The 18934-nt window shown below is 44.3% G+C and overlaps 1 protein-coding gene across 1 annotated transcript in view; it reads left to right on the forward strand.

The window, feature by feature from the left end:
* LOC139374242 (leucine-rich repeat and immunoglobulin-like domain-containing nogo receptor-interacting protein 2) overlaps window positions 1-13323 on the forward strand; it is a 41617-nt gene extending 28294 nt beyond the window's left edge. Inside the window, exon 2 of the mRNA XM_071115268.1 lies at window positions 10278-13323. Within this exon, the coding sequence (XP_070971369.1) occupies window positions 10349-12184 (1836 nt within the window). The 5' untranslated portion in view covers window positions 10278-10348 and the 3' untranslated portion in view covers window positions 12185-13323. The remainder of the gene's footprint in view (window positions 1-10277) is intronic.
* The last annotated feature ends 5611 nt before the right edge of the window (window positions 13324-18934 follow it).

The following is an 18934-nucleotide window of genomic DNA, read 5'->3' on the forward strand; positions in this document are numbered from 1 at the left end:
GTGCTGTATGAGAGAGAGAAAGAGAGAGAGAGAGACTGCTGAGTTGATAACTCTACAACAGTGCTTGAGAGCATGCAGGTCTAGTGGTGCAGAAAGGAGCTGTTTAATTGGCCAAGTTCAGAATGCACAAACACTAATTAGCACAGAAGCGTACAGATCCACTGCAAAATCTCAACAGCCTCATGATAACCTGGATGACATTTGCACTCTGCAGGACATTAAATTGCTGTTTGCAATTTCCGAAGCAATCATATTTTGGTATAATGGTGCCGGAGGGTATAGCTGCCATTTTACAGGATCCTAACCAACTGTGCTATTTTGTTTGTTTCTTCGCATTGTTTGTAACTCATTTTGTACATAATGTTGCTGCTACCATCTCTTATGACCGAAAAAAGCTTCTGGACATCAGAACAGCGATTCTCACCTCGAACTGGACGAAGATGTTTAATGAGCCCGACGCAAAGGATATACTGCTTTGTCAAGACAAGGCCCAAATCCCCGTCACAGCGTGAAGAAAATACGTAGGAAAAGGGGGAGGAGGGCCACCACTTCCCTACGTATTATTGGCCAACGTGCAATCATTGGAAAACAAACTGCACGATCTACCCCCAAGCCTGGTATGGCAACTCCTAAACATCTGACCGTAAGGCGCTACACAAGGTAGTGTGTACGGCCCAGTACATCACTGGGAACAAGTTTCCTGACATCCAGAACCTACAGTATATACTAGGCGGTGTCAGAGGAAGGCTCAAATAATTGTCAAAGATTCCAGTCATCCAAGTCATAGACTGTTTTCTCTGCTACCGCACGGCAAGCGGTACCGGAGCGCCAAGTCTAGGACCAAAATGCTCCTTAACAGCTTTTTCCCCCAAGCCATAAAACTGCTGAACAAATAATCAAATGGCCACCCGGACTATTTTATATTGACCCCCTGTCCCCACTGTCCCCCATAGGTTTTTCCACTGCTGCTACTCGCTGTATCCCGCACATTGACTCGGTACCGGTACCCCTGTATATAGCCTCTTCATTGTTATGTAATTTTGTTGTGTCACTTAAAAAATAAATCACTTTAGTTTATTTAGTAAATATTTTCATAACTCTATTTCTTGAACTGCATTGTTGGTTAAGGGCTGTTGTATTCGGCGCATGTGACAAATACAATTTGATTTGATGTCTGGAATGTGGTCTCATACACAAGCACAAATACCTATATATATACTGTACAATCTGGGTTTTTTATGCTTGCATTGTCTCTGCATAATATATATTGCATGGATAGTAGGTTCCACTATATTGGTGACCATTCTTATAAACAGTTATTAAATGACCTAAAACAGTTGTTAAATTACAGTTGAACAGTTAAATCACAGTTGTTAAATTAATCTAAATGCTCAGTAATTGGTTAGTAAATGTGTGCAGTTCATCTCTATTATACAGTAAGTGAACACACAATATTATTATGTCTAGCCCAATGACGTCTCACTCCAAGTCAGCAAGGCAAATCTGTGTTATCATGCAGAACATGTAATGGGTTCTGCTCAAGTCGCTGCGCTAAATGCATACATGTGAACTCTCATGTGCAATCATCTCCTTCTGAGACTTGACTGTGCATAAATATTGTGTGCTCTGTAGTATGTGACCACAATAATTGTGGGGCTAATGTAAGAAAATAAATAGCAAAAGCAAGGGGTTAACCAAATATAAAAGCTGTTCATAACTACAGTCCAGACCAAAACTATACACACTAAATATACAAAAGTATGTGGACACCCCTTCAAATTGGTGGATTTGGTTATTTCAGCCACACCTGTTGCTGACAGGTGTATAGAATCGAGCACACAGTCATGCAATCTCCATAGACAAACATTGGCAGTAGAATGGCCTTACTGAAGAGCTAAGTGACTTTCAACGTGGCACTGTCATTTTTATTTATTTCACCTTTATGTAACCAGGTAGGCCAGTTGAGAACAAGTTCTCATTTATAACTGCGACCTGGTCAAGATAAAGCAAAGCAGTGCGACAAAAACAACACAGAGTTACACATGGGATAAACAAACGTACAGTCAATAACACAATAGAAAAATCTGTATACAGTGTGTGCAAATGAAGTAAGGAGGTAAGGAAATAAATACGCCAATAGTGGCGAAGTGATTACAATTTAGCACTGGAGTAATATATGTGCAAACAAGGATGTGCAAGTACAATTACTAGTGTGCAAAAGAGCAGAAAAACAAAACAAATATGGGGATGAGGTAGGTAGTTGGTTGGATGGGCTATTTACAGATGAGCTGTCTACAGCTGCAGCAATCGATAAGCTGCTCTGACAGCTGATGCTTAAAGTTAGTGAGGGAGATATAAGTCTCCAACTTCAGGGATTTTTGCAATTCGTTCCAGTCATTGGCAGCAGAGAACTGTAAGGAAAGGTGGCTAAAGGAGGTGTTGGCTTTGGGGGTGACCAGTGAGAAATACCTGCTGGAGCGCGTGCTACGGGTGGGTGTTGCTATGGTGGCCAGTGAGCTGAGATAAGGTGGAGCTTTACCTAGCAAAGACTTATAGATGACATGGAGTGGGTTTGGCAACAAATATGCAGTGAGGACCAGCCAACGAGAGCATACAGGTCGCAGTGGTGGTAGTATATGGGGCTTTGGTGACAAAACGGATGGCACTGTGATAGACTGCATCCAATTTGCTGAGTAGAGTGTTGGAGGCTATCTTGTAAATCACATCGCCGAAGTCAAGGGTCGGTAGGATAGTCAGTTTTACAAGGGTATGTTTGGCAGCATGAGTGAAGGATGCTTTTTTGCGAAATAGGAAGCAGATTCTAGATTTAACTTTGGATTGGAGATGCTTAATGTGAGTCTGGAAGGAGTTTACCTTCTAGCCAGACACCTAGGTATTTGTAGTTGTCCACATATTCTACGTCAGAACCGTCCAGAGTAGTGATGCGAGTTGGGCGTGTGGGTGCGGGCAGCGATCGGTTGAAGAGCATGCATTTCATTTTATTAGCATTTAAGAACAGTTGGAGGCCACAGAAGAAGTGTTATATGGCATTGAAGCTCGTTTGGAGATTTGTTAACAGTGTCCAAAGAAGTCATAGAAGTTCGTCAAATGTATTCTATTCTAAAGCTGCCCTGGTCACTGTAAGTGCTGTTATTGTGAAGTGGAAACATCTAGGGTCAACAATAGCTCATCCGTGAAGTAGTAGGCCGCACATGCTCACAGAACTAGACCGCCGAGTGCTGAAGCACGTAGGGTCGTAAAAATCGTCTGTCCTCGGTTGCAACACTCACTAACGCGTTCCAAACTGCCTCTGGAAGCAACATCAGCACAATAACTGTTCGTCAGGAGCTTTATGAAATGGGATTCCATGGCTGAGCAGCTAAACACAAGCCTAAGATCACCATGCAAAATGCCAAGTGTCAGCTGGAGTGGTGTAAAGCTCTCCGCCATTGGACTCTGGAGCAGTGTAAACGCGTTTTCTGGAGTGATGAATCTCGCTTCACCATCTGGGAGGCCGACAGACATTTCTGGGTTTGGTGGATGCCAGGAGAACGCTACCTGCCCCAATGCATAGTGGAAACCGTTCAGTTTGGTAGAGGAGGAATAATGGTCTGGGGCTGTTTTTCATAGTTTGGGAAATCTTAAAGCTACAGCATACAATGACATTCTAGACGATTCTGTGTTTCCAACTTTGTGGCAACAGAGTTGCCATATAGCGAGGTCCATACAGCGGTCCATACAGAAATGGTTTGTCGAGATTGGTGTGGAAGAACTTGACTGGACTGCGCAGAGCCCTGACCTCAACCCCATCAAACACCTTTTGGATGAATTGGATCGCCGACTGCCAGCCAGGCCTAATCGCCCAACATTTGTGCCCGGCCAAACTAATGCTCTTGTGGCTGAATGGAAACAAGTCCCCGCAGCAATGTTCCAGCATCTAGTGGAAAGCCTTCCAAGAAGAGTGGAGGCTATTATAGCAGCAAAGAGGGGAACAACTACATATTAATGCCCATGATTTTGGAATGGGATGTTTGATGAGCTGGAGTCCACATACTTTTGGCCATGAAATGTACTTTGGACTTCACTTTTTGTAAATGAAACAAAGAAGTGCTTCTGTCTGTAGAGAATGCAATTTTCCCAATGCTTGTGTGTACATTTATTTACATCAATGACAGGGTGGGTAGAATAACATCATAGATGAAACATGCACCACACTTCTGTCTGTAATACTAGTATCAAAGACACACTTAGCAATATAACATCATCAGTTAACGGGATGAGCAACGAAAACAAACTTAAAATCTACCAAGTCACTATTGGCTCTTCCCGATTTGCGCCCAATCTGGAGGCATGCCCACAACGTGAAGCGCCAACAGTGTCAGTTTTTAAATTGTATTATTGTGGTTCTCTGTAAGCAGGAAATTGCCCTACTGTGCATGATAATACCACATTGCTGCATATATCATGCAAGGCAGAACATGGGTCTAATAAATACCCTCCAGCAAGTCAGAGGCACGCAAGTTACATCTATACGGGTACAAGGCGAGACCCAGATGCAGACACGGGAGGCAGATGGTTTGAGTCTTCGATATTTATTATAATCCAAAAGGGTAGGCAAGGGAATGGTCGTGGACAGGTGAAAGGTCAAAACCAGTTCAGAGTCCAGGAGGTACAGAGCGGCAGGCAGGTTCGAGGTCAAGCCAGCCAGAATGGTCAGGCAGGCGGGTACAGAGTCCAGAAACAGGCAAGGGTCAAAACCGGGAGGACTAGCAAAAAGAGAATAGAAAAAGCAGGAGCACAAGAAAAACATGCTGGTTGTCTTGAACACACAAGACGAACTGGCACAGAGAGACAGGAAACACAGGGATAAATACACCTGGGAAAGTAAGTGGAGACAATCACAAGGACAGGTGAAACAGATCAGGGCGTGACAATTCCAAAATAATGGCTTGTAAATCAATAATTAAACATGGCTGGTGAACATTCATTCTAATTAAATAATTGGGATCTCCCTGTGCTCTCATGCATTGTACACTTGTGTCAGAAAAAGAGAAAACACAACCACTAATTGGCTGGTCATGTAACTGATCTGGAATTGAGTGGATATGGATTGATAACCACAGAAAATGGAGAGGCGGTTCTGAGAGTAAATCAAATCAAGTCAAAATGTATTGGTCACATACACCATTTAGCAGATGTTATAGCGGGTGCGAAACGCTTGTGTTACTAGCTCCTAACAGCGTAGTAAAATGTCAAACAAGTACACAATAATAAATAATAAAAATCGAGAAACAAGAAATCAAGAATGACAGATCAAATCCAGTTAGCAAACCAAATAACACTATGTCAGTCATCCAAATACAATCTATGCGTATATACACCAAAATACACTGCTCAAAAAAATAAAGGGAACACTAAAATAACACATCCTAGATCTGAATGAATGAAATATTCTTATTAAATACTTTTTTCTTTACATAGTTGAATGTGCTGACAACAAAATCACACAAAAATGATCAATGGAAATCAAATTTATCAACCCATGGAGGTCTGGATTTGGAGTCACACTCAAAAAAAATTTAAGTGGAAAACCACACTACAGGCTGATCCAACTTTGATGTAATGTCCTTAAAACAAGTCAAAATGAGGGTCAGTAGTGTGTGTGGCCTCCACGTGCCTGTATGACCTCCCTACAACGCCTGGGCATGCTCCTGATGAGGTGGCGGATGGTCTCCTGAGGGATCTCCTCCCAGACCAGGACTAAAGCATCCGCCAACTCCTGGACAGTCTGGGGTGCAACGTGGCGTTGGTGGATGGAGCGAGACATGATGTCCCAGATGTGCTCAATTGGATTCAGGTCTGGGGAACGGGCGGGCCAGTCCATAGCATCAATGCCTTCCTCTTGCAGGAACTGCTGACACACTCCAGCCACATGAGGTCTAGCATTGTCTTGCATTAGGAGGAACCCAGGGCCAACCGCACCAGCATATGGTCTCACAAGGGGTCTGAGGATCTCATCTCGGTACCTAATGGCAGTCAGGCTACCTCTGGCGTGCACATGGAGGTCTGTGCGGCCCCCCAAAGAAATGCCACCCCACACCATGACTGACCCACCGCCAAACCGGTCATGCTGGAGGATGTTGCAGGCAGCAGAACGTTCTCCACGGCGTCTCCGGACTCTGTCACGTCTGTCACATGTGCTCAGTGTGAACCTGCTTTCATCTGTGAAGAGCACAGGGCGTCAGTGGCGAATTTGCCAATCTTGGTGTTCTCTGGCAAAAGCCAAACGTCCTGCACGGTGTTGGGCTGTAAGCACAACCCCCACCTGTGGACGTCGGGCCCTCATACCACCCTCATGGGGTCTGTTTCTGACCGTTTGAGCAGACACATGCACATTTGTGGCCTGCTGGAGGTCATTTTGCAGGGCTCTGGCAGTGCTCCTCCTGCTCCTCCTTGCACAAAGGCGGAGGTAGCGGTCCTGCTGCTGGGTTGTTGCCCTCCTACGGCCTCCTCCACGTCTCCTGATGTACTGGCCTGTCTCCTGGTAGCGCCTCCATGCTCTGGACACTACGCTGACAGACACAGCAAACCTTCTTGCCACAGCTTGCATTGATGTGCCATCCTGGATGAGCTACACTACCTGAGCCACTTGTGTGGGTTGTAGACTCCGTCTCATGCTACCACTAGAGTGAAAGCACCGCCAGCATTCAAAAGTGACCAAAACATCAGCCAAGAAGCATAGGAACTGAGAAGTGGTCTGTGGTCACCACCTGCAGAACCACTCCTTATTGGGGGTGTCTTGCTAATTGCCTATAATTTCCACCTGTTGTCTATTCCATTTGCACAACAGCATGTGAAATTTATTGTAAATCAGTGTTGCTTCCTAAGTGGACAGTTTGATTTCACAGAAGTGTGATTGACTTGGAGTTACATTGTGTTGTTTAAGTGTTCCCTTTATGTTTTTGAGCAGTGTATATAGTAAGAATGATACTACAGCAGTATATATACAGTTGAAGTCGGAAGTTTACATACACCTTAGCCAAATACATTTAAACTCTGTTTTTCACAATTCCTGACATTTAATCCTAGTAAAAATGCCCTGTCTTAGGTCAGTTAGGATCACCACTTTATTTTAAGAATTTTAAGAACATTTGTTGGAAAAATTACATATTACAAAAATTACTGTATATATACAGTTGAAGTCAGAAGTTTACATACACTTAAGTTGGAGTCATTAAAACTCGTTTTTCAACCATTCCACAAATGTCTTGTTATCAAACTATAGTTTTGGCAAGTCGGTTAGGACATCTACTTTGTGCATGACACAAGTCCTTTTTCCAACGATTGTCTACAGACAGATTATTTCACTTATAATTCACTGTATCACAATTCTAGTGGGTCAGAAGTTTACATACTAAGTTGACTGTGCCTTTAAACAGCTTGGAAAATTCCAGAAAATTATGTCATGGCTTTAGAAGCTTCTGATAGGCCAATTGACATGTTTTGAGTCAACTGAAGGTGCACCTGTGGATGTATTTCAAGGTCTACCTTCAATGCCACGAGCTTGCAAAGCTGTCGTTATAAGGTACAGTGTGGCTCCTTTGAAGAATCTCAAATATAAAATATATTTTGATTTGTTTAACACTTTTTTGGTTACTACATGATTCCATATGTGTTATTTCATAGTTTTGATGTCTTCACTATTATTCTACAATCTAAAAAAAAAGAAAAACCCTTGAATGAGTAGGTGGTCCAAACTTTGGAATGGTACTGTATATATTACAGTGAGCTATGTCAAGAATCCAGTATATAAACACGCAGTGTGTATAAGCAGTGTAACAAAAAGGTAATGTATAGTAGTAGATATATTAGAATGAACTACAGTATGTGAAGAACACAGTATATTAATACACAGTATTCATATATCTCTTTATACATATTCAGTATGTCTTATATTGAGTTTGTAGGAACACTGAAAAATGTAACAATTGAAAGTAAAGCAAGTGAATATGTAAGATTAAACTAAGTGAACATGAGTTGTCTCTCTGAACAATAACACAGTCAGTGAGTGTGCACTCATATAGTATAATTTAAAAAGTTTAAAAGTCTCCTTTTATTTTAACTTGTGTTGCTGGTATAAACTACAAACTCAGCAGGCAAATTAGGCTTTTACCCAATCTAGCACAGGCTTTTTTCATAATTTCTTATATTTCCTGTTTATTTTGTCTCTCTCTCTCTCTTCCTCTCTCCCACCGTGACTCATGCGTCTACCCTAGGCTCTCATTCGCCTGTCAGATTTTCTACAGTTTAACTGCATATCAAATCCAATTGTGTCTCTTATCCTAAAAAGCTCTATACCCTGTAGGTCTGCACTTCTGAATGACCCCTCACCCTTCTCTTCTCATCCAGACTTCTCAGGGTTGTTCTCCATTGTCCAACAATTCTAGTGGTCCAAAGTGGCAACAAACATTCTGGCATAGTTTCAAGGGAGTAAGGATGTGCCAGACCAGACCAAGCACACTGGCATCCTGTCAGAAAGACTGAGTAATTGACATACTGTACAGACCAATAGATACACCAGCAGAGAGACAGATAGACAGGTAACTTGATAGACTGATAGAGACAGATACAGACACAGACTTAGTCTCACTGACAGATTGTCGGAAAGACTGATTGGCACACAAACAGACACACACTCACATACAGAAACAGACAGACAGACAGACAGACAGACAGACAGACAGACAGACAGACAGACAGACAGACAGACAGACAGACAGACAGACAGACAGACAGACAGACAGACAGGTACCCGATAGGTAAAGGCAGAGGGATAAGAAGACCCAGACAGGCTTGAAGAAAGGCAGATAGATACCCAGAGATACTTAACAGACCAGCAGACGGGTAGGCAATCAGACAGCTCGACAAATAACCAAGCAGGCTGACAGTTTCGAGACACTGTAACCTCGACGCTTGCGTGTTAATGAAGCAGAGATTTTAAATATATTCAATGCATGTTTTGTGCAGACCTTGAGAATATTAAAAAACGAGTCCTCTTTTTTTCATTAATTTGATTGGCAGACCACATAGAGCGGATGGGAGGGAGGGTTTGTGGTTGCTATGGCAACGGCCTGCTCTTTGTAAAAGGCTACATTCCTGGTATCTGATGTGTCTGTGTCACAATCGATAAAACACAGCCCGTGGGGATTGGAGAATATAGAGAATGGGGCTTCTTCCAGGGCAATGACGGCGAGAGAGAGAAAAGGTGTGAGGAAGATGTGTGAGAAGGGAGGACCAGAGGACAAGAGAACAGTAGAGTAGCAGAAGCAAAGAGAGAAAGAGAGAGAGAGAGACAGATAGATACTGAAGAGAACGAGATATATAATAAGGGAGAGCGAAAGGGTGGGAAAGAGAGAAAGATGGTAGTGAAGACACCAGAGTGCAGCTCTTCAGAGTCGGGGAGAGGGATGAGTGCTGTGTGTGTGCATGACGTGCGTATGTGCGTACTCACCCCATCTTTTCAGTGAATGTGTCACTCACCTCAGCGGAAATGTGCACCTATGTCTGTCTTTGTGCTTACCATCTGCTCACCTCGACATGGTTTTGTGTTAGTTTATTATTTTAAAATTGTAACAGGACATAATAACGGAGTAGGATCCATAATAGGCAAGGTTTATAGAATACACAACAGATGCATTCAGGCAAACGTCTCAGACCATCTATCATGCCAACAACCTGTTGACCAGGAGGAATTTTCTTCCCTATCCTTCTATTTTTCTTCCTGTGGGAACAGAGCAGCCTCTGGTTCAACTCCCGTCTCCCGCCTCCTTGCATATCCAATAGGGTCTCTGCCTCGTCTCTGAGGTGCGACCAGGGTCAGTCCTGGCCACAAGCATTGTAACAAAGTGCTCCTGTTTTTTTTTACATGACAGATACCATGTCCTATTCTGATGCAGCTGAACGTCATAGCACATTTTTCAATTAAGCATATTGCTTTGTGTCAATGCACTTGATTTGATTTGAATTTCATTTGACAAAAATCTGCTGATAAAGGAAAAAAGTGATAGTGTGATAGGAAAGAAAGTGTTAGAAAGGATGGAGTGAGAGCAAGAGATGGGGAACAGATGAAGAGTGACGGAAGGTGGGGGGAAATAAAGCAGCAGGGGGAAAGCTTTGTTGGCAGTAAAGCTTTTTTATAAAAAACAGTGCTATTTTGCATGAAAATTAATATTAGATATTCTAATGTGCTGCTCTTCGTGTGTGTTTTTGTGCTGCAGGGCTGTACCGTGATGGTGGTCTGCATGGATACCAAGCTGTGCCGTGACAGAGGGCAGCGTGGGTAAAAGTCATGCGGCGCTCTGCCCTGTACCACTGCTACCCTCTTCTGGGCGGGGCTGTACTGCTCTTGCTGGTTAGCTGCGTCCTGGGTTGCCCCGCTCGCTGCGACTGCTCCGCCCAGACCAAGTCAGTCAGCTGCCACCGCAAAAGACTGCCTACCATCCCCGAGGGCATCCCCATTGAGACTCGGCTTCTGGATCTGAGCAAGAACAAACTGCGGAGCATTACACCAGACAACTTCTCCTCCTTTCTACAGCTCGAGGATCTAGACCTCAGCGATAACCTGATAGGCGTGGTCGAACCGGGCTCCTTCAAATTTCAGCTTTCCCTGCGCTCGCTGAACTTCCACAGCAACCTCCTCCAGCTGGTCCCCGCCGGTGTGCTCTCTGGCCTGGCCAACCTCACCAGTCTGGACCTCAGCCACAACCGGTTGGTGGTGCTGCTGGACCACGGCTTCCAGGACCTTCGGAGGCTGATGTCACTGGAGGTGGGTGACAATGAGCTGGTGTTCATCTCCCAGAGGGCCTTTACTGGCCTGCTGGGCCTACAGAGCCTCACCCTGGAGCGCTGCAACCTGACTGTTGTGCCCACTGATGCCCTGGGGCACCTACATAGCCTGGTGGAACTCCGCCTGCGTCACCTGGGCATTGGTGCCCTGAAGCCCTACTCCTTCAAAAGACTTCCCCACCTTCGCCACCTGGAGATTGACTACTGGCCCTGGCTGGAAGTCTTCCCCGCTCTGTCGCTACACGGTCTCAACCTCACCACACTCACCGTCACCAACACTAACCTGTCCTCTTTTCCCGGCCCTGCTCTACGCAACCTGCCCTACCTCACGCACCTAAACTTATCCTTCTGCCGCATCCAGCACATCCAGCAAGGGGTGCTAGACAAGCTTCCACGACTGCAGGAGTTGCACCTGCGAGGGGCTCAGCTGGCTTACATTGAACCCCTGGCCTTCCTGGCACTACCAAACCTGCGCATGTTGGATGTGTCGCACAACCAGCTGGACTCTGTGGAGCAAGCTGTGTTTGCGTCCCCTGACAGCCTGCAGACGCTGCTTATGGGGGGGAACCCTCTGGTGTGCGACTGCCGGCTCCTATGGCTGCTGAGTGGCCGGAAGCCACCCTTGCTGCAGCTCCCTGACCCCCAGCCCGAGTGCAGTGCCCCTGAGCGCATCCGTGGGAAACCCTTGCGGGACCTCAAGGAGCCGCTGGTGTCACGGTATGTGACCTGCACCAAGCCACGGATCGGGCCCAACACCACCCAGCTGCTGCTGACAGAAGAGGGGCAGCCTGTCTGGCTCAACTGCATAGCAGACGGGGCTCCACGACCATCCATGGCCTGGGTGACGCCACACAGACGCTATGTCACAGCCAAAAGCACCGGGAGGGTGACAGTCCATACCAACGGCACCCTGGAGATTAAGGCTGCGGAGCTGCACGACAATGGTGTGTACCTGTGTGTGGCCAGTAATGCGGCGGGCAATGCCAGCATGTCAGCCTCGCTGGCTGTGAAGAGCCTGGGCATCAGCGATAGATCACTCTACACCAACAAGAGCGGACTCCTGGCGGACTCCAACGGGACCTGGGCCAACGGCACCCTCCTGTACAATATGACAAACCCCATAGACCTGAAGACCATCATCATCTCCACAGCCATGGGCTGCCTGTCTTTCCTGGGCGTGGTCATCTTCTGTTTCCTCCTCCTGTTTGCCTGGAGTCGTGGGAAGGGAAGGCACAAGAGCAACTTCGACATTGAGTACGTTCCCCGCAAATCGAATGGGACAGCAGCAGAGGCAAATGAAACAAGCGGGCCCAGACGAGTCAACATGAAAATGATTTAAATTTACAAACACATATGATAGTAACAAACAAAATACAGTGCATATCATTTTCAAAGTTTTCTTTGATACAGTGGAGTTGTGAAAATGAAAGTGATGTACCGATATAGTGGTGTTGATATGAAGGTGATCTAGTGATTCAGTGGACATGTTGATATAATAGTGATCTATGATACTGTGGAATTGTTTATATAAAATGATGTTATCATACAATACACTGGATATAATACTATATAGCCCACATATCAATGGGAGTGAGGCAGTGATACAGCGCTGAGCCTGTGCTACGCTGGTGATGTGATGACTAATGATGTTGTAGACTCGGCGTGACACCAAGGTGAGAAAGGAAGTCTCTGGGAGTGACAAGGGAGAAGTTGAGATGACAGTGGAGCTGTCATTGCTCTATCATGTCTGGAGAAAATTGTGTCTAATAACCATCTAAGCAGCAGGTGTGTTTGTTGAGTAAAATGTAGTGTTACGTATGTTTGTATGCACATGCAAATCACTACGAACAATATCCAAGAGACCTGCTTCATAAATATTTTCAAGTAGGCCATTGTTCCTCTTTGTACCACCTCAAGATATGCATAGCGGGATTTTGGCAACTCGAGCTTCAACTCAAGAAAAATGTATACACACGATATTTACAACTTCAAGTGGGATTTCAGCTAAAAGCACTAGAAGAACTCAAGGTATCTTCCTGCTGAAGAAATAGTAGCAGCTGAACATTTTGGTTATTGCTTGGAAAAAAACACAGAAGATAAATATCTTATGTTAAATCCCCTTTTATTACATTATAAATCAATTGCAGATTTTCCTGCCAGCAAAATCCCCTGATGTAATGTAAAATAAACAGTCAGTGACTAGACTAGACACTAGCAAAGATTTACTGGCCAATGTCCCTTTTGAACAGGACAAATCTCAGCCTGGTGAGTTATGGGTTGTATTGTATCCCCTCTCATTTTTCTTTGGCCCCAATGCTTCAAGCTGGCATGTCCCGAGGCCTCTCTTGGGTTAAAATAGGTTTCTGGGTATTTCATTGATGGCATTTGAAAGTTGTGGTGTTTTTGTGGAAATGTTTTAACTGTTGAAAAAAAATGTGTATTAAAAGAATAACATTAAGGGCAACTCTTTGTAAAAGCGGGGATTTTAGGTGTCAACATGTGTGATCCAGTTGTGATACAATGTTAAAGGTTGTTTAAATGTTTTCATATGATAAATTTATGGGTATATTTTCAAACGGAAATAAATCGTAATCATACAGCTTCATGTGGTCATTAATATTTTGTCATTTCCAAGACATATCAGTACTTTCATTTTTACTTGACGTCATAGGCCTAAACTGTATGATAGCGTAATAGCGAACCAAAGATGTGCAGACTCCTTAGCTAAATGTAAACTAGAAACTAACACGTGGTGTGTTGTTGCAAGGATATAGATAGGTTGTTGTAGCGATCCTATGACGCAGGCCAAGGAAAGATGACAAATGGGTATATATTGTTTTCCCACCAGATGTTTAATTCAGCGCTCTTCTAAAACCACACCGAATATACCCAACGACCCTGAATCTCTCCGTCTCCTGAAACTCAGATAAATGCAGAGATCAGAGATCTTTACAGAGATCTGTAAAGAGAAAAAAAGTTGATCTATCTTTGGAGAATGCACACAGGGAATATTCAAGAAGACAAGATCAAAGTCCCACCTATCTGATTTGTATCACTTTTGTTGCAGTGGTTTCTCCACAAAGTGCTCCAGTAAAGAATAGGAAGAAATATCACATGGATAATATGACTGTCTCCTATCCGTAGGCCATTTCTCTTAGATGAAGAGGATTTACTAATCAGTGCTTTAATGATTGGTGCTAACACAGGCGCCTAAGCATCTGTGAATCATTTGAGATGCTCTGCTTTGTGATCTGGAGAGGAAACATTATGTTATTAGCTTTATTTTATGCCTGTAATTAAACTTGGTGTCTCTACATGGATTATAGCAAACATATTGTGCCAGCAGTAAAATAAATTTAATTGAAAATAATGCAGGGAAACGTTCCAACCGCTTCTTAAAATGTTTCTATAAAGAGTCAGACCAAATAATATCCCCTACAACACAAATGGCATCCATTCTGATAATCGCACAGCAGCCAGGCAGAATTACATCCTCATCTCTACTTAGAATGAGGCCCCAAGCACACCATTAGCTTGAGCATCCTGCTTAACCTCACACGGGTCTAGACCACTAACCTCACTGCTTTGCAATTCGCCATTAAAACAAGGCAAGTGTCAGTAAGACGCACACTGTGAAAGATGAGAGAAATAAAAAGATCGAAGCGCATCGCATCATACATTGACGTTGTTATATCAGAATATGGATTCACACCCGAGGAAAGCACTGGAGGGAGAGTCCACTATGACGTCATCAAGCCCGGGTTCTTACTCCTTGAGCACATTAAATCAGGATGATTTCCCCCTCACTAATTACCTTGGGCTCCGAGACTTTAGGACCCCATTGAGTGTCACTATGAATACTGAGAGAGAGGAGAGACAGAGAGAGGGGGGGGGGGTAGAGAGAGAGAGGTAGAGATGGTAGCACGGGAGGCTACTGAGGGGAGGACGATTCATAATAATGAATGGAATGGTATCAATGTTCCAGCCATTACTATGAGCCCGTCCTCCCCAATTAAGGTGCCATTAGCTACCTGTGGATGGTAGGGCTAGCCGTAAAGCTATGGTGTTGCAGGGGACTACAATCACCTTAGGGATGAACACGCCCTGGCTGTGTGAGAACACAATCCTGTAGACAACTGAACAACGGGCCGTATTTAGATAGGCATCATAGTGCAATAGCTATTAGATCAATTGGATATACACTGAGGGTACAAAACATTAAGAAAACCTTCCTAATATTGAGTTGCACCCCAACCCCCCTTTTGCCCTCATACCAGCCTCAATTTGGGCATAGACTCTACAAGGTGTCCAAAGCGTTCCACAGCGATGCTGGCCCATGTTGACTTCCCACAGTTGTGTCAAGTTGGCTGGATGTCCTTTGGGTGGTGGACCATTCTTGATACACACAGTAAACTGTTGTGTGTGAAAAACCCAGCAGCGTTGCAGTTCTTGACACCAACAGGTGCGCCTGGCACCGACTACCATACTCTGTTCAAAGGCACTTAAAACATCTGTCTTGCCCATTCACCCTCTGAATGGCACACATACACAATCCATGTCTCAATTGTCTCATGGCTTAAAAATTATTCTTTAACATGTCTCCTCCCCCTCATCTGCACTGATTGAAGTGAACAAGTTATATAAATCAGGGATAATAGCTTTCACCTGGATTATGTTAAGATGGCGCCGAAGAGGATGGCTGACATTTTACATGCTCCTAACCAACTGTGCTATTTTGTTTTTTGCGTTGTTTGTAACTTATTTTTTAACTTAGTTTGTACATAATGTTGCTGCTACCGTCTCTTATGACAGAAAATTACTTCTGGACATCAGAACAGTGAATTCTCACCTCGAACTGGAAGAAGCTTTTTCCTTTACCGAGTCCGACATGAAGGATATACTGCTTTCCCGGGAACAGGCCCAAATCCCCGTCATTTGCTTGAAGAAAAGAAGGCAAAAAAGGAGGCGGAGGTTGGGCTGCCTTCTGAGAATTCTTAGGCGATCGAGTAAACTCCCACTGCCATCCGTTCTATTGGCTAATGTGCAATCATTGGAAAATTAAATTAATGACCTACGATTAAGATTATCCTACCAACGGGACATTAAAAACTAATATCTTATGTTTCACAGAGTCGTGGCTGAACGACGACACGGATAATATAGATCTGGCAGGATTTTCCATGCACCGGCAGAACAGAGAAGCTACGTCTGGTAAGACGAGGGGTGGGTGTGTGTATCTATTTGTCAATAACAGCTGGTGCGCAATGTCTAATTTTAAAGAAGTCTCAAGGTATTGCTCACCTGAGGTAGAGTACCTTATGATAAGCTGTAGACCACACTATCTACCAAGAGAGTTCTCATCTATATTATTCGTAGTCATCTATTTACAGCAACAGACCGATGCTGGCACTAAGACCGCACTCAACCAACTCTATAAAACACAAGAAAATGCTCATCCAGAAGCGGCGCTCCTAGTGGCCGAGGACTTTAATGCAGGCAAACTTAAATCAATTTATACCAAATTTTTTACCAGCATGTCACGTGTGCAGACAAAAGAAAAACAATGACACTTTTACTCCACACACAGAGATGCATAGAAAGCTCTCCTCTGCCCTCCATTTGGCAAATCTGACCATAATTCTATCCTCCTGGTTCCTGCTTACAAGCAAAAACTAAAGCAGGGAGTACCAGTGACTTGCTCAATACGGAAGTGGTCAGATGACTCGGATGCTACGCTACAGGACTGTTTTGCTAGCACGGACTGGAATATGTTCCGGGATTCATCCAATGGCATTGAGGAGTATACCACCTTAGTCATTGGTTCATCAATAAGTGCATCGCTGACATCGTCCCCACAGTGACCGTACGTACACATCCCAACCAGAACCCATGGATTACAGGCAACAGCCGCATCGTGCTAAAGGCTAGAGCTGCCACTTTCAAGGAGTGGGACACTAATCCGGACGCTTTTAAGAAATCTCGCTATGCCCTCAAATGAACCATCAAACAAGCAAAGCTTCAATACAGGATTAAGATTGAATCCTACTACACCGGCTCTGACGCTCGTCGGATGTGGCAGGGCTCGAAAACTATTACGGACTACAAAGGGAAACCCAGAGTTTGAGGGCAGTGACGCAAGCCTACCAGACGAGCTAAATGTATTTTATGCTCGCTTTGAGGCAAGCAACACTGAAGCATGCACGAGAGCACCAGCTGTTCTGGACGACTGTGTGGTAACGCTCTCGGTAGCCGATGTGAGCAAGACCTTTAAACAGGTCAACATTCACAAAGCCGTGGGGCCAGAAGGATTACCAGGACGTGTACTCAAAGCACACGCGATCCAACTGGCAAGTGTCTTCACTGACATTTTCCACCTCTCCCTGACCAAGTCTGTAATACCTACATGTTTCAAGCAGACCACCATAGTCCCTGTGCCCAAGGAAGCGAAGGTAACCTGCTTAAATATTTACCTCCCTGTAGCACTGATGTCGGTAACCATGAAGTGCTTTGAGAGGCTGGTCATGGCTCACATCAACAGCATCTTCCCAGATACCATGGACCCACTCCAATTCGCATACCGCCCCAACAGATCCACAGATGAGGCAATCTCAATCACAGTCCACACTGCCCTTTCCCACCTGGACAAAAGTAAGACCAATGTAAGAAAGCTGTTAATTTACTACAGCTCAGCATTCAACACCATAGTGCCCACGAAGCTCATCACTAAGCTAAGGACCCTGGGAGGTCAGAGAACTGGCAATGTGGTGCCAGGACAACAACCTCTCCCTCAATGTGAGCAAGACAAAGGAGCTGATCGTGGACTACAGGAAAAGGTGGACCAAACAACCCCCATTAACATTGACGGGGCTGTAGGAGCGTGTCGAGAGTTTCAAGTGCCTTGATGTCCACATCACCAACAAGCTATCATGGTCCAACCACATCAAGACCGTTGTGAAGAGGGCTTGACAAAACCTTTTCCGCCTCAGCAGACTCAAAGGTTTGTCATGGGTCCTCAGATCCTCAAAAATGTTATACAGCTACACCATCGAGAGCATCCTGACCGGTTGCATCACTGCCTGGTATGGAAACTGCTCGGCATCTGACCATAAGGCGCTACAGAGGGTAGTGTGTACTGACTAGTACATCACCGGGGCCAAGCTTCCTGCCATCCAGGACCTATATAATAGGCGGTGTCAGAGGAAAGGCCATAAAATTGTCAGAGATTCCAGTCATCCAAGTCATAGACTGTTTTCTCTGCTACCGCACTGCAAGCGGTACCGGAGCGCCAAGTCTAGGACAAAAAGGCTCCTTAACAGCTTCTACCCCCAAGCCATAAGACTGCTGAACAATTAATCAACTGGCCACCGGACTATTTACATTGACACCCCCCCTCCATTTGTTTTGTACACTGCTGCTACTCGCTGTTTATTATCTATGCATAGTCACTTCACCCCTACCTACATGTACAAATGACCTCAACTAACCTGTACCCCTGCACACTGACTCAGTACCGGTGCCCCCTGTATATAGCCTTGTTATTGTTATTTTATTGTGTTACTTTTTATTTATTTTTTACTTTAGTTTATTTGGTAAATATTTTCTTAACTCTTCTTGAAATGCACTGTTGGTTAAGGGCTTGTAAGTAAGCATTTCACCGTAAGGTCTAGACTTGTTGAATTCGGCACGTGGGACAAATAAAGTTTTATTTTATTTTATTTTATTCACCTGGTCAGTCTATGTCATGGAAAGAGCATGTGTTCATAATATTTTGTACACTCAGTGTATTTTACTTAAAAGGACAAAGGGCGAGAGAGAGACTGGAGACGAGTACGAAATTAACATAGTTATTAATTTGTATATCAATATATTATTAATTCATTAATTTATTTGACATCTGCTGCAGTTAGACAGTCTACAATTTTAATGTATGAATGATTAATTAGCTAGTGTGACTTTCCACCCCTTTCCCCTACAGCAGACACTAAATCATAAAGGAAGACAACCACGATGATAGGTTCTGATTAATTCCGTCTTTTATTCTCCTTAGATATATCTTAAAAGTGTGCTTTAAATAGTTCCATTCTATTGA

This window comes from Oncorhynchus clarkii, chromosome 19 (assembly GCF_045791955.1).
Source record: "Oncorhynchus clarkii lewisi isolate Uvic-CL-2024 chromosome 19, UVic_Ocla_1.0, whole genome shotgun sequence".
In the NCBI taxonomy this organism is placed as follows: Eukaryota; Metazoa; Chordata; class Actinopteri; order Salmoniformes; family Salmonidae; genus Oncorhynchus; species Oncorhynchus clarkii.